At 48.7% G+C, this 25013-nt stretch overlaps 1 protein-coding gene across 3 annotated transcripts in view; it reads right to left on the bottom strand.

Moving 5' to 3' along the window:
• The window catches only part of P2RX1 (purinergic receptor P2X 1), a 47957-nt gene extending 24551 nt beyond the window's left edge, over window positions 1-23406 (bottom strand). Inside the window, exons 1-6 of one of the 3 annotated variants that reach the window (XM_075904378.1) lie at window positions 20551-23406; window positions 9911-10058; window positions 8895-8966; window positions 6396-6465; window positions 3564-3660; window positions 567-629 (exon numbers count right to left, since the gene is read on the bottom strand). In XM_075904378.1, the coding sequence (XP_075760493.1) occupies window positions 567-629; window positions 3564-3660; window positions 6396-6465; window positions 8895-8966; window positions 9911-10058; window positions 20551-20687 (587 nt within the window). In that variant the 5' untranslated portion in view covers window positions 20688-23406. The remainder of the gene's footprint in view (window positions 1-566; window positions 630-3563; window positions 3661-6395; window positions 6466-8894; window positions 8967-9910; window positions 10059-20550) is intronic. The other 2 variants (XM_075904380.1, XM_075904379.1) reach the window with 2 other exon arrangements.
• Between the last annotated feature and the right edge of the window lie 1607 nt (window positions 23407-25013).

Below are 25013 nucleotides of genomic sequence, written 5' to 3'. Positions count from 1 at the left end.
CCTACGTAACGGGGCACTCTGTCTTCTAATTAAGGGTCGCTGTGGCTTGCGCTAAGCCAGCCCTGTTCCACGGCCTGGCCCCTTTAAGGGACTTGTCTTCTCCAGACCACGTGACCGAACAGAGAGCAAGTCCCGCTGCAGATTGGGGGCCGGGCTAAGGGGCAGTCATGTGACAGGCGGCAGTATATAAGGCAGGGCTCCGGCAGGAGGTTCTTCGAGGTGGGGCAGAGAATGCTGAGGAGCCCGCAGTGGGGAGGAGATGAGGAGGTAAGATTTAGAAGAACCTGGGAAAGGTGCATAGAGGAAGGAAGAGGCTTGACACGAGAGCCGCAACGGGCTACACTCAGAGCCCTGTGGATGCGGGTAGCCACCATTTGTTTCTGCAGATATTGGACTGGATGCGGATACTCAAGGTCGGGGCACTCCTGGCAAGGAGATGTGGCCGGGGTGCCCCGCTAAGTGCTCCTACCCCAGACCTTGTCCTGCTCTGCCCCCGCCCCGGTGTTTATGGGGGGGCGAAGGAGGAAGTTGCTGGGTGTCTCCCTTTGTTGGAAACTTTGACTTACCCTGAAAGGGGAAGAACCTTTGCGAGAATGTCTGGAAGACTCTGGGATGGATTTGGAGCAGCTCTGTAAGTTATGAATACAGTATGGTGAGATGGTTACGACTTAGAGGCTTTCTAGGGTTTTCGGTTCATAGGCGGCGGTCATGGGAAAACAAGCAGGAAGGGAAGAAAGGTTCCAGTTAAGCCGCTTCTCTGCTAACCCTTGAGAGCGGTTAAGCGACGATACCAAGAGAGGAGAAGGCCTATTAAAAGATCCGTGGCAGGTTTAAAAGGGAACATTCTCTCGAGAGGGCAGAAGTGGCGCTGGAGCACTTTTCACAGAGGGGGTGCTAAAAGCCAGTGGTCCCCAAACTTTTTACTTCACATTCTTCTTACCCTTATCCGTGCCCCCTCAGAGCTGGGGCTAGGACCAGGCCATGGCTCCAGGAGGGCGTGGGGTGGGTGGGTTGAGACTGGGACTATAGCAGAGCTCCGGACAGGTGTCCTGCAGCCAGGACCCTGGGTGCAAGGCTAGGGACAAGCAGGACCCCGCGCAAAATCCTGCAGCAATCTCCACACCTGTAGTTCACGTGAAGTTGGAGCGAAGGGGTGTGTGTGTGTGTGTGTGTGTGTGTGTGTGTGTGTGTGTGTGTGTAAGCGCACGCACTGTAGCGCCTCCAGGTTTTGTGCCCAGTGTCCTTGCCCCTGCACTGCTGGCCCTGAGGGCTCTGGTGAGGGCCCCAAGGTCCTGGCTGCCAGCACTGTATGTGGGGCTCCTGGTCATCAACGACTGTTGACCTGGGGACTCTGCGGCCTGTCTGGCATTCTCCTCAGCTGCCAGCCCTGGGGGCTCCACTGCCAGCCTGGGATCCCCCTCAGCTGCTGGTGCCTGGGGCTCTATTGCCAGCCCCAGTGTCCTGGCTACCCACCCAGCATGCTCCTAACCGCTTACCCCACTGCTGCCCTGAGGGTCCACTCTGCCTACCTCCTCTCGGCTGCTGGCCCTGTGCCCAGGGGCTCCGCTGCTGGCCCCGGGAGCCTGCTTGGCCACCAGCTTCGGGGGCTCTGCTGCTGGTGCAGACAGGGCTGGAGGGGGTGCAGCACCCCCACTCCAAGAATTGTTCCAGCGCCACTGCATGCCTATGTCATTCAGTGTGACTACAGGTTAGGCCTGCCCGGGTTACCCTCAGGCAATGGGAAGCCTTTATCTAAGAGAGACGATGGATTTAAAATCCTTTTTCTCAAAATGTTAAAATAAATCCTCCTTGAGTTTCAGGAAAGCGGTCTGGTTCCCGGGAACTATCAATCGCAGACTCCTGAAGGGAAGAGCAGCAGGTACCTGAATTCAGCTGAACCTGCTGGATTTGATTAGTTGATCCACAGGGAACTGTAGCCCAGGGAGGGTCTAAATGTGGAAGAATCGTAGTAAATGCTAACGACGCAAATGGTGCGCTCCGAGAGACCAGAGAGAGGACAGGTTCACAGCTAGCTCGGTAACCGTGACAGCCCCGACCACTCAAACACACCACAGACCAAAAGGGGAGACTGTGATCTGCAGCTCAAGGATCAGGAAAAGGAAGCAACGAAGGCCCCTGTTGCTCTTACATGTATATTAGTGAGTATGTCTCCTTGGTATTTCCCACCCATGTATACAAGTGTGCAAGTGTGAGGGAAACGTCTTGGTTGCTGATAAGGGCTGTGACAGATGTGAAATTTGGGAAGTGTAAGGAGTTCAAGAGAGGTAAAAACCAGAAGATCATATTCTGGCCTGACCCCCGGTATATCACAGGCTGCCAACACCATCCAGGAGCCGTACCCTAAACCCAGCACCTAACGGTATTGAAATGTCCCGAAAGCCCGTTCCTGTTTGGTACGTCTACACAGCAACATTATTTCGAAATAAAGTCAAAATACTGTCAAGCTGGAGGACTTCTTACTCCGTCGCCTGTAACCCTCATTGTACGAGGAGTAAGGAAAGTTGGAGGAAGACTGCTCTGTATTGAAATAAGTGCTGTGTAGATGCTCCACATTTCAAAATAAGCGACCCAACTGAGGTAGCTCTATTTGTGTAGCTTATTTCGAGTTAAGCCCTGCTGCATAGATGCACTCTAAGTGTTAAGAGGATTACCTGGGGAATGGTTATTGCAAATTCTACAACCCCAGCCTTTTGAAGCTACGTCCTGAGGAGAGGGCCATTGACTGGTGATCACCCAGTCCCGGCTGGAGGAAAGCAAAGGCTTATGGTGTATAAAGAAACCGCTGAATAGCCCCACTGGGGGTCTGGTTCCTCACTGAAAATCTGAATGAACTTGTAACCTAGGGGGCAAATTCTTGTGAGGGTGGAAAGACTGACACATACCATACTGTAGACGGAGTTGGGGGTGACCACTGCTAAGCTTTGAGTACGAGTGTAAGTTCTGGTCTGGCTGTTTATGTTTTCTCTGTAATGCTTTTGCCCTAAGAATAAGTGTGCTTGCTCAGAAAGAACTGGGTGGTAACTTGTAACGGCTGGCAGTGCGCTGTTCTGCGCTCTCTAAGACAGAAAGCAATGCACCGGGGCTGGCCTGTAGGCAGACTGGCTTGCCAGGGATATCGGAGACTGGCTGGTGGGGTGCCGTGCAGCCTGAAAGCCCCATCCTGAAGGGAGTGACAGAGGTCTCTGCCCAAGAGAGGTGATACCTGGAAGCCAGAAACCTTAAGCGGGTGCCCTCATGGGACCATGGAGGGTGGATATAGGTGCCGTGATCTTGAAACTGCAGCACATGGCGCCTGCCACTGCAGCCCACCACCAAGGAGGTATTTACCACTCTGCAAAGTTGTGCCCATGTCATGGAGCAGCAGGGTCAGCATTTGGCCCCATTAGAGTTTGGCCTGAGTAGGAGCTTCGGGATTTGGCTCATGAGCAGCAATAGTTATTCAGTGGTCTTGTTCCAGTGCAACCCTGAGCTTACAGCCCACCCTAGCAATGCCCCTCGCAACCAAGTAGGGAAACATGACCGAAAATAGGACCATTTCTTACTTAGGAATCTGATCATCTTCTTCTACTGGGCACCAGCCAAAAATCTCACAGGTCTTGTCATCGCTGTTGAAATTGACACACTTCCCAGTCATGATTCCTGAAGGAAATAGAGTTTAAAGGTCACACTTGTGGCTGGATAATGAGACTGTCCAAGAGCTAGAGATGCTCCCTGCCAAATGTCACATTATTGAGACAGAGGGCAGCCTTGTGCTCCCAGGCCTCTGGAGACTTGGGTGCAAATCACAGTTCTACCACCGACTCCCAGTGTGACTGTAACCAAGTCACATAATCTCTTTGTGTCTCGGCTGCCCCGCTGCGAAACAGGGATCACTATCCTCCCTTTCTCTTTTGTCAGTTTGCTTTGTAAGCTTTTTGGAACACAGGCCATCTCTTTCTCTTACACCCCCATGACACCCCTATCTCGCATGGGGACTCTAAAAGTTATAGCAAAACAGTAACTAATAAATACAGTAATTATGATGATAGGCACAGCATGGTGGCACATATCACATGCGCCTCGAGGAAAGCAATAATGTTGAAGCAGAGTGTCTGTGAGGCTTTGTAATTGGTCTAGGGATAACTCAGCCAGTTTTAATACTTAGAGGGCGCGTCTACACAGTGGCGCTGGCTCAACATAAGATATGCAATTTGAGCTATGCAAATTGTGTAACTTATTTCAAGCTTATTTTGAGATTTAAATTTCAAAATAGAGCATCTTCCTTATTCCTCATGCAACAAAGTTTACAGGAAGCTGGCCTAAGACACCTATTATTTTGACTGTATTTCGAAATAACAGGCTTCTTGTGTAGACAGCGCAGAACACTATTTCAGGATAAGTCTGTTATCCCAAAACAGCGCCACTGTGTAGACGTACCCAGAGGGACAATAACACTATGTGGGTCAGATTCACACCTGTGCAGATGGTCCACACTGGGTCTATTCAGCTCTTACACCAACAAATAGGGGGGGGATTTCACTCTGAAGACTGAAGCTAAGGGAGTTGCGTAAGGCCCAAGAACGAGTCCTTGGCAAAGCCACAGATGGATCCCAGGAATTCTGACTCCCCCAACCATTCCAGCAAATAGCTCTGCTTGAGTGGTAGGAAGCAGTTGTTGTCTTGAAGATCAGGAGATCCTGTTTCTTGTGAGTCCAGATAGCTGCTCAGTTTTTAGCAGCGCCTGTTGTCACAGATCTAGTTGAGTGGTTCCCCTAGACACTCACCACACTGCTGTGAGGGATCCAACCACTGACTCCTGTAAGTGTAATGCCCCTAGCTCTGTCTCTGGCCGGGTTTCTAGGCGTACTCTTGACAGGGGGTATAAGACAGAGAATCTGGTTCAAACCCCAAAGTCCCACTGCCTGGCCCGGGAATTAATATTGACCCTTCGGACTTTCCATCTTTAATCACACCCTTTCCCAAAACTCCAGTTGTGTGGATGTTCTGGGTTCAAAGATTAATTTTTCTAGGGCACGTGACAGGTATAGCACATACAATGCAGATAGGCCCTCAGCAGGATTATAAAACTATTGGCTCTTTACAGACTAGCATGAGAAATACCCAGATCTACACAAAGACAAGACAAGCTACAGGCATTTCCCTGCCTCAGTTTGCTCACCACTCTAGAGCATTCTTGGGGAGAGTTCTCTTGGGGCAGGGGTGGGGAACCTAAGGCCCGTGGGCTGCATGGAACCCCTGGGTTGCCTGGATCTGGACCCTGAGGCTTAGGGCTTTCCCCAGCATTGGGGAGCCAATGCTGGCAAGCCAGCCCCCCCATTGCCTCCCTGCCGCCCCCAGTCCCCAACTGATTTTCTGTGGGTCAGCAGCCCCCAACCCAAAAAAGGTTCCCCACCTCCATCTTGGGGGGATACAGGCCTCTCTCCTGATGTGCATTGTTTGTCTCTCCCAGCTTGCTGTTTCCTGGTGTTGGCTGATACTGCAGCTAAACCACCCCTCCTCCCATGAGAGGATGCCCGTCTCCTCCCCTTTCCTGCCCAAAACTTCCTCTGTGGATTCCTCTGGATTGCTCAGTGTATCTTCCCTGTATCTATGCAACCTCTGTGGTTGTTACAGACTAGCATCAATGCCTGAGAAGGGCTTTTTTTGTCCTGCATTTGGGGATTCTCTGCTCTCGCAACCCTTCTGCAGAGCGGGGCACAGGCAGGTGTGGATTGGAAGGTGAACCCCTGAGAAGGAAGTTAGTAACTCTGGCACTGAAGAGTGTGTGTGTGTGTGTGTGTGTGTGTGTGTGTGTGTGTGTGTGTGTCATTTTCTGCTGCCAGTGAGGCACAGGCAGGTGTGGATGTGATAGAACGTGACCCTTTTCCCAAGGAATGGGAACAGGAAAGAATCTTCTCACATTCAGATTCATCTGATCCTTTCCTGTGAGTTCAGCCCGTCTCTGCCACCTTCCTTGCACTGTGAGAAAGTAACAAAGAATCTGTCCCATCTAATCCCTGCATTTCTGTTATCACAGAATCCTAGGGTGGGAAGAGACCTCAGGAGTCATCGAGTCCAGCCCTGTGCCCAAAGCAGGACCAACCCCAACTAAATCATCCCAGCCAGGGCTTTGTCAAACTGAGACTTAAAAACCTCTACGGATGGAGATTCTACCCACTCCCTAGAGAACCCATCCCAGTGCTTCACCACCCTCCTCGGGAAATGGTTTTTGCTAATATCCAACCTAGATCTCCCCTCTCATTGTACCATCTGACTAAGAACTGCTGGCAGCCTGCTACTCCGATAGCACCAAAAGCAAGTTAGGAATTTCAGAGGCAATGAAAGACAAAGTCCCTGCTCTGAAGAGCTCACAGTCTGAATGCTTCATTTCTTACCTTGCCCTTGGCGACTGTACTTCCCTTGGGTACAATCGCTGTCATTATTGCATTCTCCAGCATCTGGCAGCTGTGGTGGGAAAGAAAGCAGACATCTCTCAGTGGCTGGGAGTCAGGTGCCCAGCAATCTCTATCTGTACTGTCTCAGAGGGGTGGCCCTGCTAGTCTGTATCTGCAAAAACAACGAGGAGTCCTGTGGCAACTTTGAGACTAACAGATTTATTTGGGCCTAAGCTTTGGTGGGTTAAACCCACTTCATCAGCTATACCCCTTCTTCTGTAACTTCCCCTCCAATTCATCTGATGAAGTGGGTTTTACCCTAATATATCTGTCTGTAACAGGGATGGGCAAATCATTTTTGAAGGCGAGACACTTCAGAAATTTTTGAAGCAGTTGTGGGCTGCCCCAGAAGGGGCAGGGCCTCAGGCAGAAGGGGCGGGACCTCAGGTGGAAGGGGCGGGACCTTTAAATAGCAAGAGTTGAAAGGGCTTATGCCTCCCCTGTGGCTCCCAGGCATCACGTTAGCGGGGTGGGAGGAGCTGCCAGCCCTTTCAACTGTTTCTATTTAAAGGGCTCGCAGCTCTCGCGCCTCTAGTGTGTTGCCTATTTAAAGGGCTCATACCTTCCCCACAGCTGCCAGATGCAGGAGAATGCAATGACGACAGCAATTATACCCAAGGGAAGTACAGTCCTTTAAATAGAAGATTCTACCCACTTCCTGAAAGGGCTTGCTTGTCCCTGCTCCCAGGCATCAGCCCCGCCCAGTCAGAGGCTCAGGGCTCCCTGCATGGAGCTGACTGACTGGGCAGGGCTAATTAATCACCTGTGAAGCTGGGCGGCAGTATTAGAGGGAACACTGCTCTTGCCCACCCTTGGTCTATTAGGTGCCACAGGACTCCTCTTTGTTCTTTCTGCACTGTCCGTAGTGGGGAACTCCAATTATCTTTAGACTAAGGGCTTATCTACATGGGACATTGCTGCGTGGCAAACAAGGATGCAAATCCCCAACATACTGGCGTGCTGCATGTAAGCTTCCACATAGACAAGCCCTCAAGCTGTGTCTTTACTGCAGAGTAACTTGAGTTGTCACCGCTCGTAGCCACCCTAGCTCAAGCAACAGCAACCAGGTTGCAAAGTAACACTAGAGCCGCTCTGAGCGACTGGACGAGCGGATGACAAATTGAACTCACTTAAGCTGTACCTGTACCTCCTGAGGAGCCAGGCAACTCAAGTTAAAAGCTCCAGCACACTCAATTTGAGGGGTTTTGCATGGGGACATGACTAGAATGAGGGGCAACGTTGGAGTTATAACACAAAGTAGTGAAGAGAAGCCCTAAACCGGATTGAGGATCATGCTCTTGGGTGGCAGATCTTCTAGACAACTGTTCCTAGAATATGAGGAGGAAAACCCCTAAAGGATTTGACTACTTTCACTGTTGGGCCTAAGCAGATACCGAAGTGCCATCCTCTGCCTCACAAAAGACAGTAGTATACTGTGAATACAAGTATAAATGATGCCAGGGTAAATGTAAATGAATTAAGTAGAAAATCCAATTTTCCCAGAGGAGCTGTACTGGTCCTTGTTATATCTATACAGGCTGGGATTCTCAGTTCTGCTAAAGAGGATTTGGATGTTGAAATTTCCACTTAAAAATTAAGGGGGATTTGAGCAGCCAAATCCTTTAAATGGCTTTGGAAATTTCAGCCACACTGCGCAGAGCATTCCTGAGTGACTCTGAGTGCAGGTAGCCACAGGAGATACAACGTTTCTTTGCGACTCTGGAATTTCGGAGACTTGGCAAATCCGTCTGATATCAGAAGGAAAACTCTGCTTCCCAACCATGTCTCTGCTGAGCAAATGCAAATTCTTTGGAAACCGCATAACAAGAGTTACCAAAAGTCACATTTGAAATGGGGAGGCTGAAAATAGATTTGCTAATGGGCTTGTTAGTTCCCAGAGTGTTTTATTACGGAAGGCAACTGTAATACAATGCATCCACCACATTAACAATAGCTTCCCCCTGCTTATAAACAAGGTATTTCTTTGCCAAAAAGAATAAGCATAATATCCATAAAGGTAAAGATTAGAAGCTTGCCACTAGCAAATTGGTGGGGAAACAGTGGGATTTGTAAGCTAGGAGAAAATGGGACTTTACTATAATAGGAAACAATTCCACCCTGGCCTGCTCTTGCTTAGAGGCTGTCTCTTATCCATCAGGGAGGAACCCTTTGTGAACTGACTTGCCTATTACTGTGCAAAGAGGAAATGTGTGACTCCAGAGTTCTTATTGAAATAACCAGCCAAAAAGGGGGATAGTTCCAGGGAAGTTCTGGGGGCTGTGTGGAATTTTAGGTAAATATTAGGGGGTGGGGGAAGAGAGGGAAGAGACCTGATTTTTTCCTGAATTCATTCACTCATCCCCAATAAGCCTAAATAATAAATAAAATAATAATAATAATAATAATAAAGCCCCGCAAATATAAAACAACTCTATTTACCTCAGGGCAAATATCCTGCTTCTGTCCATGGGTGATAATGACATTCGTCATCACCACAAAAGAACTGTCCCCCTACAAAGAGGAATGGAATCAGGTCAGTAACGGAAACTTATTTTCAAGCGAGTCGTCATGGTGTGTGGGTGTGGGTGGGGGAGGGGAATTACTGGGCATAAGACACTGCAGTTGTGCACAAATCCTCCATCTGACTGTGTCCCAGGTGGTGAACAACCCTGCTGACCCTTCCTCACTTAGGCAGACTCATCCTTCACCCTCTTCCCAACACCGCCACTTTAAAGACTCAACCAGCTAGTGTCTCGTGAGGGGCAAGGAGTCTCTCCCATGGATGCTACAAGGGGGAGCAGCAGCAGGAGGAAAAGGAGATAAAACATCACCCCCCCCCCAAATAAGGAGACTAGGGACAGCGAGGCCAACACTGTCTCCTGGGGACACATCCTTTTGGGCTGCTGTTGGGTGCTGCACCTCTCCTCAGCCCCATCAGCAATTTGGAGCCCCTGCTTTGGAGAGAGGGGACAAGAGCCCCCACGTCTCAGAACAGAGTCCAGAGAGGCCCTAGTCTCTAGGGGGATGAGGGTAGTCAGGCCTCACCCCTGAAGAGGAGGAGAGTCAAATAGACACAGAGAAGATGGGGGAGAGGAGGGGAGGACAGAGCATGGAAGTAGTAGGGCTGGAAGGAAAATCTATTCTAATCTTATCCAAAATGGTTCAGACATCACTATAATACAGGCAGGAAATAAACGGTAACTAGTCGAGAGCGGACAGTTACTTGTGGCCTGATTTCCTTAAGAGGGGCTTAAGCACCTTCAGTCCCTGTTGGCCTTAAGAAAAGTGGCAGATGCTCAGGACCCCTAGAAAAAGGGCCCCGAGTGTGTTGCAGGACGTCCTATCAGACAGTGGTGGTCCTGCATTAACCAGGCCTGAGAGCCATTGGCTGGTTCCCTCTCCTCCACAAGTGCCCATAAAGGACAGCGATCAGCAAAACCTGCCCTCCTCCTTACCTGAGGTGGAAAAACATAGTCAGCCACATCCCAGACGCGTGGGCCCATCCCACTAATGTTAGTAACGGTTAAACCTTTCAGCTTCACCGAGACCGAGCTGATGATGCCATCCTCTGACTGATAGCCCTTCTCATAGAGGAAAACCCACCTAGGCAAACAAAGTCATCCAGATGAGTTACAGAACATCACATTCATTAGGAGCGCGGGGGGGGGGGGTCGTCTCTGGTTTTTGTCTAATTACTCGTTAACAGGATGGAGTAGATAGAATAGCTCCACTTACAGACTGCGGAAGGCAGATAGCTAGGAGGAGGAAGTGTAGTGCAGTAGTTGAAGAACAACAGTGTGTTTGGGGAGCTGGTTTCTGTTCCTCAGTCTGCCACTAACTCCTTGGGCTTACCTGGGTTTCCTAAGTTTTCAAGTGTGGCCTCAGGTTTTTGGGACTCCTGCTTTGGAAGCCAAGGGCGAGGCCTGCAATAGTATTAGCTCCTCTGAAAATCAGGCCCATGTGGCACCAGAAGTTGGACATTTCCCAAGGCACTCAGAAGCAGAGGCCACACTAGACATTTTTTTCCTTAACTGTATTGACAGACTTCAATTCCCTCATCTGCAGAACGAGAAGTGCTGGGCGTATGAACTCAGTCATGTTGGTAAAGCAATTGCAGATGGACAGTGCTGTCGGTGGATTTGGAAGGCATTACTGAGCTATTTCTGTGTAAAATATATTTTGAAATTCCTGGTGAAGAACAGGAGTAGCTTCAGCTCAATCAAAAATGTAACTCAGACCAAACTTTGGTGTTAAACTTCCCCCGTCCCTTACTACCACCACTGTTCCTTTTTGCACAGTCCTGCAAGTCCTAGTCAGCACTTGGTTCAGAATCACAAACAGCTAAAATACCTTCCAGGCACTATATTAAATGTGTTGCAGATCTCAGCAGGCTAGCTTACACAAGCAAGCCTGCTGAGTCCACAAAGGATACTGGCATGAAGGAGAGCTGCGGAAATAGACCTACATCAGAATCCTTATCTTGAAGGCTTTTCAATCTCTTCCGTAGCATCTTTCATCTACAGGCATCAACGTGTGCTACAGAAGTAACTTGTTCAGCCACTCTGCACCCTCCCCCCAAAAGTGGAGGGAAACTCCTCTCCCTTTTAAAAGATTTTAAAGTTAGGAATTGAAAAAAAATCTAAGGCAGCCAGTTTGAAAATCGGAAATGGAAACCCACAGTCCTGAAAGTCCCAGTTTCTAGTCCTCTTTTCTAATCATTTGCTAACCCTCTTAAATTAGGGTTTAAGATGGACTCCACTGTCTCTAGATTTCAACATAGTATAGATAATGGTTCCATAAAGCAAGAGATCTTCAAATTAAAATACATGTTCTTTACCAATGTGGATTCAGCAGCTTTTCATAGAATCACAGAATCCTAGAACTCGAAGGAACCTCGAGAGGTCATAAAGTCCAAACCCTTGTCCTCACGGCAGGGCCAAGCATTATCTAGATCAGGATGCAGCCCCCGGTTTACCTGCATCTGACCCCCAAAGCTCAGGGGACTCCCCCAGCATTGGGGAGCCCGCATTGGTGTTCCAGCCGCCCCCTGCCGGCCCATCACGGGACTGGAGCACACAAAATCTACTAGTCTGGGCCCCTCTAGGCTCTGGTGTGAAAGGAGAATGTGGGTAGTGTCTTTTTCCTTCTCAGGCTATATCTAGACTATGGGGTTTTCTGGGATACTGGAGGTATCCTGGAAAAACTCCGCCATGTCCAGGTAACTTTTGCTTTTTTTTTTTTTTTAACGGAAGAGCAGACGTACTCTTTTGGAAGCCCTGTCTTCCTCCTCCCACGAGGAAGAAGGCTTTTCCAAAAGAGGAGGCTTTTACAAAATTTGGCCCAGTGTAGACAGGCCAAATTTCAGAAAAGCCTCTTCCAAAAAAAAAAAAAAAATCAGAAAAAGGTATGTAAATTGCGGAGCTCAGTTTGCATACCTTTTCCCGATAGATCACTGTATTGTAGACATAGCCTCAGTCAGGGGCCACAACAGGGAGGGTTTGTTATTTGTTTGTGGTTTTGGGTTTTTTTGCTTCTCACTTGTGTGCAGCTCCAGCTGATTTTTCTGTAGGCCCTGACCCAAAAAATTTTCCCTACACCTGATCGAGATCATCCCTGAAGACGTCTGTCTAATCTACTTCTAAATACTTCCAATAATAGAGACTACACAACCTCCCTAGGCAATTTATTCCTTTGCTGGTGACGTGGGTTAATTTCACAGGCCACAATATAGTCAGGGAGTGGGATGGGGGTGAAGGAGAGAGGAATCTCCATTGTTTTCCCTGCTCTTACTCTGAATTTGACCTCATCAAGCATGTGAAGAAACCCTCTGTCAGATGAAATTAAATCAGAACAACGCTTAATGGTCTAAACATCGCCCTGCCCAAGAGTGGAAGGTATGTCTGATGTAACTCAGGTTAATAATTAACCAGTGTGTAGTTTCTGTTGACAATTGGCAAGCTGAGGACAGCAGCAGTAAGTTACGTAAATTAGTTGTCTAAATATTAGTTTACAGATTAATTTATGAAAGATTCACCACATTTATATAGTCTCTAATACTTTCAATATGGCCAGATTTTGACACTTGTTAACCTATCACATGAACAACCTGTCTTTTAATTAACTCTGTGAGAAATTGTAAACAAGGCCAGGTGTCCATCTGGGGCTGGAATGCCAGACTTCATGGCATCATCCACACGAGAGTCTGTCAGACTAAAAAAAGAGACATCTGGGTTTTATCCTCTGCAGCGCATGGGCATTGATCCCACCAGCTCTGGCATGAACAGCAAGCGCCCTGCTGGGGCCGTTTTCTAGCAGAGCATAGAGGCAGCGGTGGTGAACGCCTGTCATTAGCTGTGGTGGGTGCCTGTAGCTAGCCACGTGGGGAAGCCACTGCAGAACATGTCAGAGGCTGCGCTCTGCTGATTAGCATGTGGTGTTAATCATGGGTGAATTTGTGGGTACCCTGAATGTTTCTCTCTCTGGGGAACGAAGTGCCTGGTGGTTTAGGGGAGAGAAAATGAAATTTCTAAGCCACCTAGGATGCCACTTCAAATGCAGCCCTAATCCATTTAACGTACACCGGTTAAGTGTGGCACCGTCACCCCTCCAGTGGTGGCTGGGCTGTATATTAGGGTATGTCTACACGGCAAAGTTATTTTGAAATAACAGCCGTTATTTTGAAATAACTTTCCTAGCGTCTACACCAGCCAACGGCTATTTCAAAATTAATTCGAAATAGCGGAGGGCTTATTTTGAAATTGGTAAACCTCATTCCACGAGGAATAGCCCAATTTTGAAATTGCTATATCGAAATAAGCGCTGTGTAGATGCTTATTTCGAAGTAGGGGGCCTCCAGCCCTTCCCAGGGTGCCCTGCTGGCCGCCCTGGCCACAAGGTAACTTCTGACCTGATGCCCTGTCGGAACCAGTTCCGTCTGGTCTTAAATGCGATTCAGTGTCCAATCAGTGTGGACGCGCTATTTTGAAATAGCAAAAAAGCTATTTCAAAATGCATTTTGTATATAGACATGTTATTTCAAAATTAGATATTTTGAAATAACACTGTAGTGTAGACATACCCTTATAGAGGCTGATACGTGCTGTCAGCAGAGGTCTGCTGTCTCAGGAAGTGGAGACTCCTGGTTTTCCATTCAGCAATCCCCAAGTTCAAACCCTACTGCCAACGACACACCCAGGAGACGGATATTACATCAGCATTGCGAGGCCTCCACCAACCAAGTCAGTAGCCTCAGTCCGGCTCCGTACACCACAAAGCAAAATTTCACGTGCATCACCAGAGTTTTCCTTCTCCTATCTGATACACTACAGTCATTGCAGGCTGAAGAGTGTGAAGATTTTAGTGGGGAAGCCACAAATAAAGGGCCTGCTTCTGTGGGAGTCTCTGGCAAGGTGTGGTGCACCTTCAACTCCCATTGACTCCACTGGGAGCGAAGGGCACCGGGAACGCTAATGAGCACGGAGGCTGAACTGCCCTCTTAGCCGTGCAGCCAGCTCCCCCAAACAGCATTGCCAGATGCTGGCGAGAGCAACCAGGCTGGGAAACTCAGACTGAGGGATTTCAGCAGCTCCTGGTGCTGTCAGACATGACTCATTCCCGATGGAGATCAAGCACAATGCAATTCACAAAAGAAGAGGTGGACTTGGTAACTCGAGAGTGGCTCATTCTCGCCAAGTCTCAATACCCATAACCCCGCAGCAGTGGGCAGGTCTGCAATAGGGATGTGAAAGTGTAACCGTGTACACGCTTAACTGATGAGCCTGGGCTAATTGGTTAACAGTCACGGTTACATGCAAGCAGCCGGTATGTGCGGGAAGCTGGCTTAAGAGCTGGCTTTTAAGAGAAGAATGAGGGGGGATTTGATAGCAGCCTGGAACCTCCCTTCAGGAAGTTGGAAAGAGGCTGTTCTCAGTGGTGACGGATGGCAGAACAAGGAGCAATGGTCTCATGTTGCAGTGGGGGAGGTCTACATTGGATATTAGGAAAAACTATTTCCCTAGGAGGGTGGTGAAGCACTGGGATGGGCTCCCTCGGGAGGGGATGGAATCTCCATCCCTAGAGGTTTTTAAGTCCTGGCTTGATAAAGCCCTGGCTGGGATGATTTAGTTGTCATTGGTCCTGCTTTGGGCAATGGAGTGGACTTGACTCCTGAGGTCTCTTCTAGCTCCAGGAGTCTATGATTCTATGACTCTTTTCTAAGTGTGTGTAAGGGGTTGATTTTGAAAATAAGCCTTTCTGGCAGAGGCAGCAGCTAGGAAGACAAAATGGGAATTGAGACTTGTTCTCCTGCATGATGAATATAGCATGGAAGGGTGGGCAGAAGAGCCCTACCTGTAACCAGACTTATAATTTAGTTTCTGGCTTAGAGTTGGTGATCTGAAACCAACCTTTTTCCTGCAAAAACAATAGAAGTCCAGTGGCACCTTGAAGACAACGAGTTTTATTTGGGCATAAACTTCCATGGCGAAGCCTGATGCATCGAACAAAGTGAGTTTTGTCCACAAACACTTATGCCCAAATAAATATGTTAGTCTCTAAGGCTACGTCTAGACTGGCATGATTTTCCGCAAATGCTTTTAACGGAAAAGTTTTTCCATTAAAAGCATTTGCGGAAAAGAGTGTCTAGATTGGCACGGACGCTTTTGCGCAAAAGCACTTTTTGCGGAAAAGCACCTATGCCAATCTAGACGCAGTTTTGCGCAAGAAATCCCCGATCGTCATTTTTGCCATCAGGGCTTTTTTGCACAAAACAGTTTTTATCTGTCTAGACTTTTTCCTGAGCGGGAGCAGCATAGTATTTGCGCAAGAACACTGACTATCTTACATTAGATCGTCAGTGTTCTTGCACAAATTCAAGCGGCCAGTGTAGACAGCTGGCAAGCTTTTCCGCAAAAGCAATTGCTTTTGCGGAAAAACTTGCCAGTCTAGACGCAGCCCATTGGTTTATCTACACAGCGCAGCTATTTCAGCATCCTGGAAGTATCCTGGAATAGCTACCCCACGTCTTAACAAGCCACCCATTGTTTCGAAATATTTTTTGAAATAATGGGCACACTATTTTGGTATTCCATGTCACCCTTGTTCCATGGTCACCCTCATTAGCCTCCCTAGTTCAAATGAGGGGGCTAGTGTAGATGTACCCTTCTATAATAACCTCCAGTATCTGGGAATGCTCAGATTGAAGATTTGGGTTCAGGCTAAGCCTTACTGTTGCTAGGACAGCCTGGGATAAGATGCATTGTATCTGCTACCTGCATTCTGCACTCAGCACACACCAAGACAAACAAAGGGATCATTTTTTCACATGGTGCATGCTAACACTCACTTCCTTCTGAACCCTCCCCTGGATAAAAGCAACTCCAGTAGGGCACCACGAGGGAAAACACAAATGAATCAGTTCAGTCTCCCCATAGTTAGAAATCTCTTTGCGTGTAAACTTTTAAGTTGGGGAAAACCCTCAGGCCCATGTGAACTGCATATGTTTGAGATGCATTGATAACACTATCTTAGGAAGTGCATAGATAACAGGGTACCAAGGAAGAGGAAGCTACAGAAATATAAAGCGGCCTCTGTTTTTTTCAGTGTGCTAATACTGAGTTTGCTTCTAGTAGGAAAATGTCTGACTTATTGCACATTACAGGCCATAGAAGCTCACCTATACACTCCTGGAACAGAACCATAACCTCTGTCTGAGTTACTGATGTCCTCAATTTATAATTTAAAGACTTCCTCTGTTACAGAGAATTCACCATTTACACTACTTTAAACCTGCAAGTGAGCCATGTGCCTTGTTGTGGAGGAAGATGACACCCCCTCCCTCACCTCGTAATCTCTGCCAATCTGATCTGGGGGAAAATTCCTTCCTGACCCAAATATGGCGATCAGTTAGACCTGGAGCATTTCAGCCAGATACCCGTGAAAGAATTCTCCATAGGAATTCAGAGCTCTTCCCATCTAGTGTTGCATCACTGGCCATTGGGAATACTTGCTGCTAAGAGCTACGTCATGGTCCCTTCCATGAACTTAAGTCTCGTCTTCAAGCCAGTTAGGTGTTGGGGGTGGGGGGTGGGGGTTGGGTAGTGGGTTTAGAACTATCCTTCTACCTGCCTGGCAGCTGTTTTTATTGCTTATGCAGCCAGCCTTTATTACACTGACTTGCTGAGGTTAAAAGGAAAAAAACGACTGGATTCTGGCTTTGGAGCAGTGCAGAGGCTTTGCTGCCTGCCCATGGCATGGTACTGCAGGAAGTATTCCCCTTCCCTGACATCTCTGGTTTGTGTCTGGTTCTGCAATAGCCTCCCCCCGCCCCAGTTCAGATTAAGGATGGGGCTGGTCAGAAAAAGAGCGGAGTGGGCGACAAACCAAAACTTAATAAATCAATTAATCTGTCACTGCCATTTCCGTGCTTGCACAGAACGTGAGTTTTCATCTATGTTCTAGTTTGGCCACCCCAGGCCTGTGCTGTCCCCATGCCAGCAATCAGCCCCCCCGTGCGAGGCTGCTGCTCTGTCCGCTAAGACATTATTAGTTGGGGACAAAAGGGATTCACCTGCTGCCCCTCCTGCTAATTGTGACTAGACCAGAACATCCACAAACTGGAGCTAAACAACCCAATCTCCCATCAATATGCATGTGAAGTGACAGGCCTTCTGCTCTGGAAAGCTAGGGCCTTGTCCTAGAAACCCTCCGGGAGGTATTTCCTAAGAGGAGTTAAGGCCCATTTTTAGGGGCTTTGCCCATCTTCCGTGTACATGTAGGGTTGCCAGGAGTCCGGTTTTTGCCCAGACAGTTCAGTATTTGGGTCCCCCGTCCGGTAAAAAACAAACAAATACAACAGAAAATACTAGACATGTGAAATGTCCAGTATTTCGTTTCCCTTGAACGGAAGCCCAGAGGGGACAATTTTCCCCTAATGTGTCTGGCAGGGGCAGGGGAGTGAGGAGCGTGGGGCCATTTAAAGGCACAGCACCTTTTTTTTTTTTGGCTTAACTTTGGTCTCCCCTTCCCCCCCCCCCCCCCCCCAACAGAATTTTTTCCCGTTGGGTTTTTTGGGGGGGGGTGGGATGGGGTAGGAGGGGATTCGGTATTTTTTGTTAAACCATCTGGCAACTCTATGTACATGTGGGAAATCCACAGTGTTCCACCATTGAATGTACCTCACCAGGCCCATCCCCACTGGTGCAGGGAGATGCAAATAGCTACGGGAGCTGGCAGTGGCCTGCTACTCCCATGGCTGCCCTCCTTCAAGGCGCCCATCCTTGAATTGAAATTTAAGTTCCTCTGGACGCTTCACAGGCGCCTCACCAGGGGAGGCTGCAAGAGATGAGCTAACCAGGCCCCTTAGCTGGCCTGCCCAGAGATGGAGGCTGGTGCATGGACTTGACTGGCTCCACCAGTGTATTTCAGCATTGGCCTGGCCCACATGCACTGTGGTGAGAGTGTTCAATAGGCAGCAAGGCCTATTGGGTACATGATGCAGGGATTCTGCCATCTTTTTGAAACACACCCAGTGCCACACTACAGAGTTTGAGAGCTGCTGGGGGCGGCTGCTTCAGAACCAGTTTTTAAAAACAAACTTGTGCTGAAGACTTCTCAGACAACTCAGGGCATGGGAACACTCGCTGTGAGATCCTTCTGCAGCTCTAAACAGCTCTAAACTTCCAGGATATATCTACACTACAGCTGCCGCTGTCGAACTTCCAGGGTTCGAATTAGCGGGGCTAGTGGAGACATGCTAATTCAAACTGGGAGAGGCTGCTTCGGTCCATGCCAGTAGTCCTGATTCTATGAGGAGTAAAGGAAGTCTAAGGAAGAGTGTTTTCCCTTCAACTTACTGCAGTGTGGACAGCGCAAAAGTCAAGTGAAGGTACTTCGACTTCAGCTACACAATTAACATAGCCGAAGTTACATATCTTAATTCAACCTTAAAGGGATCTAGGGGGCCATAGTGGATCTAGAAGAGGATCCAAGGGTCATAGTGGACCACAAGCTAAATATGAGTCAACAGTGTGTCACCGCTGCAAAAAAGCAAACATGATTTTGGGAGGCATTGTGTTGTGAGCAAGACCCAATAAGTCATTCTTCCACTCTGCTCTGCGCTGATTAGGCCTCAGTTGGAGTATTGTGTCCAGTTCTGGACCCCACATTTCAAGAAAGATGTGGAGAAATTGGAGAAGGTCCAGAGAAGAGCTACAAAAACGATTAAAAGTCTAGAAAACAAGAGCTATGTGGGAAGACTGAAAAAATTGGGCTTGTTTAGTTTAGCAAAGAGAAGACTGATAGGGGGCCATGATAGCAGTTTTCAAGTATCTAAAAGGGTGTTACAAGGAGGTGAGTGAGGACAGGACAAGAAGCAATGGGCTTAAATTGCAGCAAGGGAGATTTAGGTTGGACACGAGGAAAAACTTCCCAATTGTCAGGGTGGCTAAACACTGGAATAAATTGCCTAGGGAGGTTGTGGAATCTCCATCACTGGAAATATTTCAGAGCAGGTTGGCTAGACATCTGTCAGGGATGATCTAGAACAGGGGTGTCCAAACTTTTTTCAAAGAGGGCCAGATTTGAAGAAGTGAACATGCGTGAGGGCCGTCCCCGCACTCTCAGCCCCAAGGCGGAGAGCGCAGGGCACGCCGGCCTCATGGCGGCTCGGAGGCAGGGCGAATCCGCAGCCGAGCGGGGGAGCGGGGCTGTAGACGTGCCCTACAGGGCAGGCTCTAGGACCGCGGAGGCCATGGGCGGCGGCGGCGCGGCCGGAAGCGGCGCGCTGGGCGCACCAGTTCAAAAGAGCGCCGGGGAGCCAGGAGAGGGGGAGGAAGCGGGGGACGTATTAAACCGGAACACGGGCCGCAATTGGCCCGCGGGCCGGACTTTGGACATGCCTGGTCTAGAAAGTGCTTCTGAAAATGTACCTCAGAAACGCTTTCAGAAACATTTTAACTGGCCTCCCCAGTATGTTTATGTTCCAGTGCCACGGCCACAGGGCCTCACAGCTCCCACTGGTTCCATTTTGTCCTTTGCAGCCGCACTTCCCGCGGCTCCCCTTGGCTGCAAAGGACAAAACGGAGCCAAAGGGAGCCATGGGGCCCTATGGCTGTGGCGCCGGTACATAAACAAACTTGGGTGGCCAATTAAAGTGTTTCTGTGATACACTTTCAGAAACACGGCTCTAGACAGTGCTTGGTCCTGCCAAGAGGGCAGGGGGCTGGACTCGAGGACCTCCCGAGGTGCCTTCCAGTTCTAGTGTTCTATGATTCTATGTTTCCGTGTTATCCTGTAGCGCACATGTTCCCCCAGGGACCTGCCTTTGAGTTTCAGTCAGGAGCTCTAGACGTCTTTGCTCTATTTACTCGTGGTTTAAAACAGTTTCTGTTGAGTTTTAACTGCCTTCAGGCCGGGCCTCAAGCCAAAGCAAAGCAAAACAGACATTTGCCCCTTGCTTTTCGGGGGATGCCACAACACAGGTTCATTCTTTAACCCATAAGCTGGTCTCATCTCCCTCTTGGGAAAAAGAACTAGAGAGGGGGGAAAATATACGGCCTCCTTCCTCTCCCTTCCTCCTCCCTCTTTCAGCCGCTTGGGGAGCACACATTACAAAGCCACCCCTGGCTGCTTTTCTTTTAATATACTGAAAAGCGCAGCAGCAGCAGGTATTGAGGGCCTGAACCAATCACAGAAAGAGCTTTGGATCAGCCCGTTATAGAAAGCCTTTCTTCCAGTGAGCCTACCATGATTTACAAATTTTATACACTGTGTTTGTCATCACTGACATGCAGCCACCACTGGGATTTGACACAGCGACTGTTTAACAGTGCAGTGGAACACGACTCGACAAAGAGAATATTGTACCCAGCTGAAACTGTTTGGGGGATGTAAGGAAGCACAATCTCATTACCCACAACATTAGAATCTGGCCAATGCCTCGCTCAGGGTTTTACTTCTCACCCAGAAGGAGCTGAACAGAAATTCAAATCGCTGAGCCAATTGAGAACTGACTGTGTGGCTGGCCAGCAGTTGTGGTATCTGGCAGGTTCAGAAGAGTTTCTCCCTGAACACTATGAATAAGCTAGAAAAGCCTTACCCTATGATGTATCCAAGCACCACGAGCTGGATCAGCCGGAAGATGAGTCCCACTTTCTTGTTCTGCACAAGCACCATCCGAGGAGTGTCATATTCAAAGAAGAAGGAAGCAGCTTTCTCCCTGAGTTTGAGCCCCATGGCTGATGCAGCAGGACTAGTACTCTTCTATGCAAATGCCTAATCCACCACCACACACAGGCTCTGTGGCTTCTGACTGTAGTGGGCGGAGCTCCTGAATACAAGAGGTAAAGTTTTCTGTTTGCACAAACATTTATCAGCGTTTCCCTCTGCACCTCTGGACAGTTCTTCTCTGCGAGGGGTAGATGCTTGCTCTTCCTAGACATTCACTTCTGGGTGCAGCACTGCACTCAGTGTCTCCTTAGATGGCCAGGGGGTGGGGGTTGTGTGGTATGTAACGGAAGTATACAACCCAGGCTCTCTGGCAGCACAGTGACAGCAATGCAACACAGGCAGGAAGAACGAACACTTACAGTGTTGGGATAATACAGAGGGCAGTGGAAATTGCTAAAGTTACTATTCTGATTCATCTGTCTGGGGCAGGCCTGCTGTCAGGAGCAGCATGTCGCTGTGTCTAATTTCTCAGAAGGCGAAACTCATCCCAGGGTAACAAAAATTGCTCGTTAGCGCAGAGTGGATGTTGTGAAATTAAAATGCATTGTCTAGGTCAGTCTGTGGATTGCTGTGGGTTTCTGGGAGTGCATGGGACTTTAATCCCTTTCCTGTTACAGACTACTCCCCCCAAGCAACGGTAGATGGAGAAATAACGGCTTTTTTTTTGTTTTGTTTTGGTTTTCATGATTACAGGATGTGGTGCAGCTCTCTTGTAACTGACTCACCCATCCGACCCCAGTACTCTACAGTTCTGTTCCCTATTTGCCTTAGCATCACATTGGGAGGTCAAAGAGGAGTCATGAACTCAAAAGAACAGCCCGAGGGAAGGTATTCAGATCTGAATGTTCATTGGGGTTTGCATGCCAGGGTTTGGCTTGAGCCATCAGAGCCAACATAGCTTACGTTAAAATAGCTTATTTTGACTTTTGGCGTTGCCTACGCCACAGTTATCTCGAGATACAGCACTCTTCCCCTGACTTCCCTTACTCTTCGTACAATGATGAGTACAGGAATCGGAGTAAGAAGTCCTCCAGCTCAACATTATTTTGGCATTACAGCCACTCCCCAACTTACGAACACACCTACTTACAGCCATCCCTACTTACGACCAACCTCCCATTAACTCCATTATAATACTTTCAAGTTGAGAACAATGTATGTCAAGTTTTTCGAACAGCACGGGCAACGCGTTTAAGGGTATTTCCAACTTATGACCAAATCGAGCTATGACCAGGTGTTCAGAATGTAACCCGCTCGTAAGTCGGGGACTGCCTGTATGTCAAAATTACTGCTTGTGGGTAGCCACGGACCAGATTATTTCAGAATAACATCAGTTATTCCAAAATAACACTGCTGTGTTGACATAGTCTTAGAGAGCACCATAAATGTTAATTAACCACCTCACAATACATTGGGACGTGGGTCGTTCCTCATATTATAGATGGGCAGTGACTGTCTTTTTATCCCGTATTTGTACAGCACCTAGCACAATGGGAGTGCTAGACCAGGACTGGAGGACCTAAGTGCTATGGAGGAAATCCATTAAAGACAAACTAAAAACATTAAGAGGATTTGGTTCCCAGACCTGGGATCAGATTCATATCTTGCCTAGATTATTGACTGCCATTTGCAACAACCATAGATACTAGACATAGGTGCAATCCAACTTCTTACTTCTCCAGCTTATTGCAAAGGTAACCCACACTCCTACTGGGTGTGGTGTACTGCCCCATGTAGTAAAGTCTCAGAGAGGCTTTTATTTTTTAGTCTCTAAGGTGGTACAGGACTACTCGTTGTCCCATGTAGTGGCACTGAGACTACTTAGAGAGAGAAAGAATGAGTTTGTGGCCAGCCTGAGAAGGAGCCACAGTTTACCAATGTACATTACCAAAGAGCTACAGTGATTTGACAGCAGTCCCATCAGGTGCCTCCTCTCCTGTCTCCAGTATCTGTTGCCCACCAGCAGCCCCACTGATCAGCGCCTCCTCTTCCTTCCCTGTGCCTCCTGCCCACTGCGATCAGCTGTTTCGTGGCCCTCAGGAGGCTCAGTGGGGGAGGGAAGGAGCAAGGGTGCAATACACTTGGAGGAGGAGGAGGTGGAGCCAGGAGTTGAGCACTGGGAAGTTGGCACCTGTAGCTGCACCCCTGGAGTCAGTGCCTGAGCCAGGAGACACATATTATCTTCAGGAGAGCCACAGGTAGGCCTCCCCTCCTCTACAGAATGACTTTGCTCTAGTTGGGGTGGGCCCTTTTTGGGCAGTGGGCTGGACTCGATGACCTCTTGAAGTCTCTTCCAGCCCTGGGATTCTATGATCCAGCCTTCGTTGAGAGCCAGCTGGCTTTTAGCTCAAGCGGGAGAGGCTCATGCACTAAGTTCTAGAGAGGTCTCAGGTTTGGTTCCGTTGCACAAACACTCCTGAACTCGGGGAGAGGTGAGACCCACAGCTAAATTGTATAACTCAGGTGTGTCTCGAGGAGATGGACTTGGAAGGTGCGAGAATGTCAGTTAGCATTGTGTAAACTAGGGGAGGGTCACTGAGGAAGTCCCCATAAGTTTCTGAATTGATTCTAGTCCACCTGGATCCACAGCACTATTCGGTCTGAATTTCTGGTTCAGATGCATCACAAAGCCCCCGCCAGTTAATCCAAACCAGTTATCCGGTTAAGCATTCACAGCCTTACTGGAAAGTAAGGCCCATGTGCACCTCTTGAGCTTTGTAGGATTGAGGCTCTAACCCAGTGGGTCCCAAACTTTTTGGCATCACACCCCCTTTTTGATTTTTGAAAAACCCTCACCCCCTCCCCCCAAATAGCAACACTTGTCGAGAAAAAAAAACAACCGCACAACACCCACCCCCGACCGGGGCAGCAAAACTTGAGATGGGGGGGGGGGGGCTGGGTCACCTCGAACCCCCCCCTTGAATTTCTTCATGCCCCCCAGTTTGGGAACCCATGCTCTAGCCCATAACAACTAGTATTCGTGTCAGTTTCATTGGTATCAGTGCACTTCAGCAAGATAATACTATTGGCTCCTCTCTGCTTTACCCGTAGACAAACTGGGACAGGGGTGAAGGGACGTGCCCATCTCAGGAGGAAGGGAGCAAAGAGCGACAGCCAGCATGGCTTCTCGGCGTGAGTGCCAATAAGCGTGCTTGGGTCTGTTAGCCTCAGGCTAAGATTTGGAGCTGGACGTGCGGGAGGGCTGGAGGTAGAGTGTGTCCCCCAGACTCCTCACTAGTGCGAAAGCTGTAGGTACAATGCACAAGTCCCACTGCAGGAGACCAAGTGAGGTCAAATGCTTTCTGGGATTGCAGTTTTGGAAGTGAGATTCTGAAGGACACCTGGGGAGGGGGGAGACGTAACTTGGAGAGGTTCCATAATTCTTGCCTCTGTGTAGCACAAGTGCTTAGTTGACGAGGGTTTCCCCCTACATCCCCAACAGCCAGCTCCATGAATTCAGCCTGACCTCCGAGAGTCAACCTGGGCTCTTCTTGATGTCTGCAACATGCCCAGTATCCAAGGAGCCATTCACAAGGATTGTGTTAAATGATAGAGGAACCAGAGCAGACTCCAGCTCCTGGCTACTGAGGCTGCACCAGTCTAAGGAGCGTCAAATGTACCTTTTAAAAGAAACGTGCCTTGTGAGCAGGTCGGCTCTGAGTGCACGCAGGGAGCCGACCGGGTGACACACGGCAATACTGTCATTCAGTCATTTTTCTCTTTCACCTGGCGTTAGCCTGGCAACATGTTGACCTATGGGCCCGATACTGTGAGAGCCTGACAAACAAGAAAAGAGCTGAACAAATTGATTACAAGGAGCAACCTGGTGCCTTTAAAATAGACTGGATGGAAACAGTTGAATTTCAATAGAAGTTCTTTTGGACATACCAGGCAGCTTACAAATCTAAATCAGATGGTAGCACTTTGCTTATTCCGAAGTGACGTGATGTACTGCAGGCTCCTAAGCCCTAGAGGATGTGGAGAGCCATCCGATGGGAAGCCAAGAGCAAGCATGAAATGCTGATGATAACCATTTAAGAGCGAAGCCCAATATTGCAAATGGGAAGAACAGACAGACCTTATAAGCTGAGACATTTGTTGGGGGGAAGTAAATCATAACAGACTGTACGACAGAAGGCCTTGTAGGGAAGGCTGCACGCCCTTGCCAAGGTAGTGGGAATGAGGAAAATAGGACATCTAAATTTAACAGCAAACTCTCTTGTAAAAGGGAAACTTGTTACCCTCCCCAGGACTTCAATAGAACGGCGAATCTTCCAGCTAACGTCGGTTCCGTGGGAGACCTTATGCATTTCCAGTTTACCTTTTCCTCAG

Source organism: Pelodiscus sinensis, chromosome 21, assembly GCF_049634645.1.
Source record: "Pelodiscus sinensis isolate JC-2024 chromosome 21, ASM4963464v1, whole genome shotgun sequence".
NCBI classification, from domain to species: domain Eukaryota; kingdom Metazoa; phylum Chordata; order Testudines; family Trionychidae; genus Pelodiscus; species Pelodiscus sinensis.
This window is presented reverse-complemented; position numbering and strand designations above follow the sequence as displayed.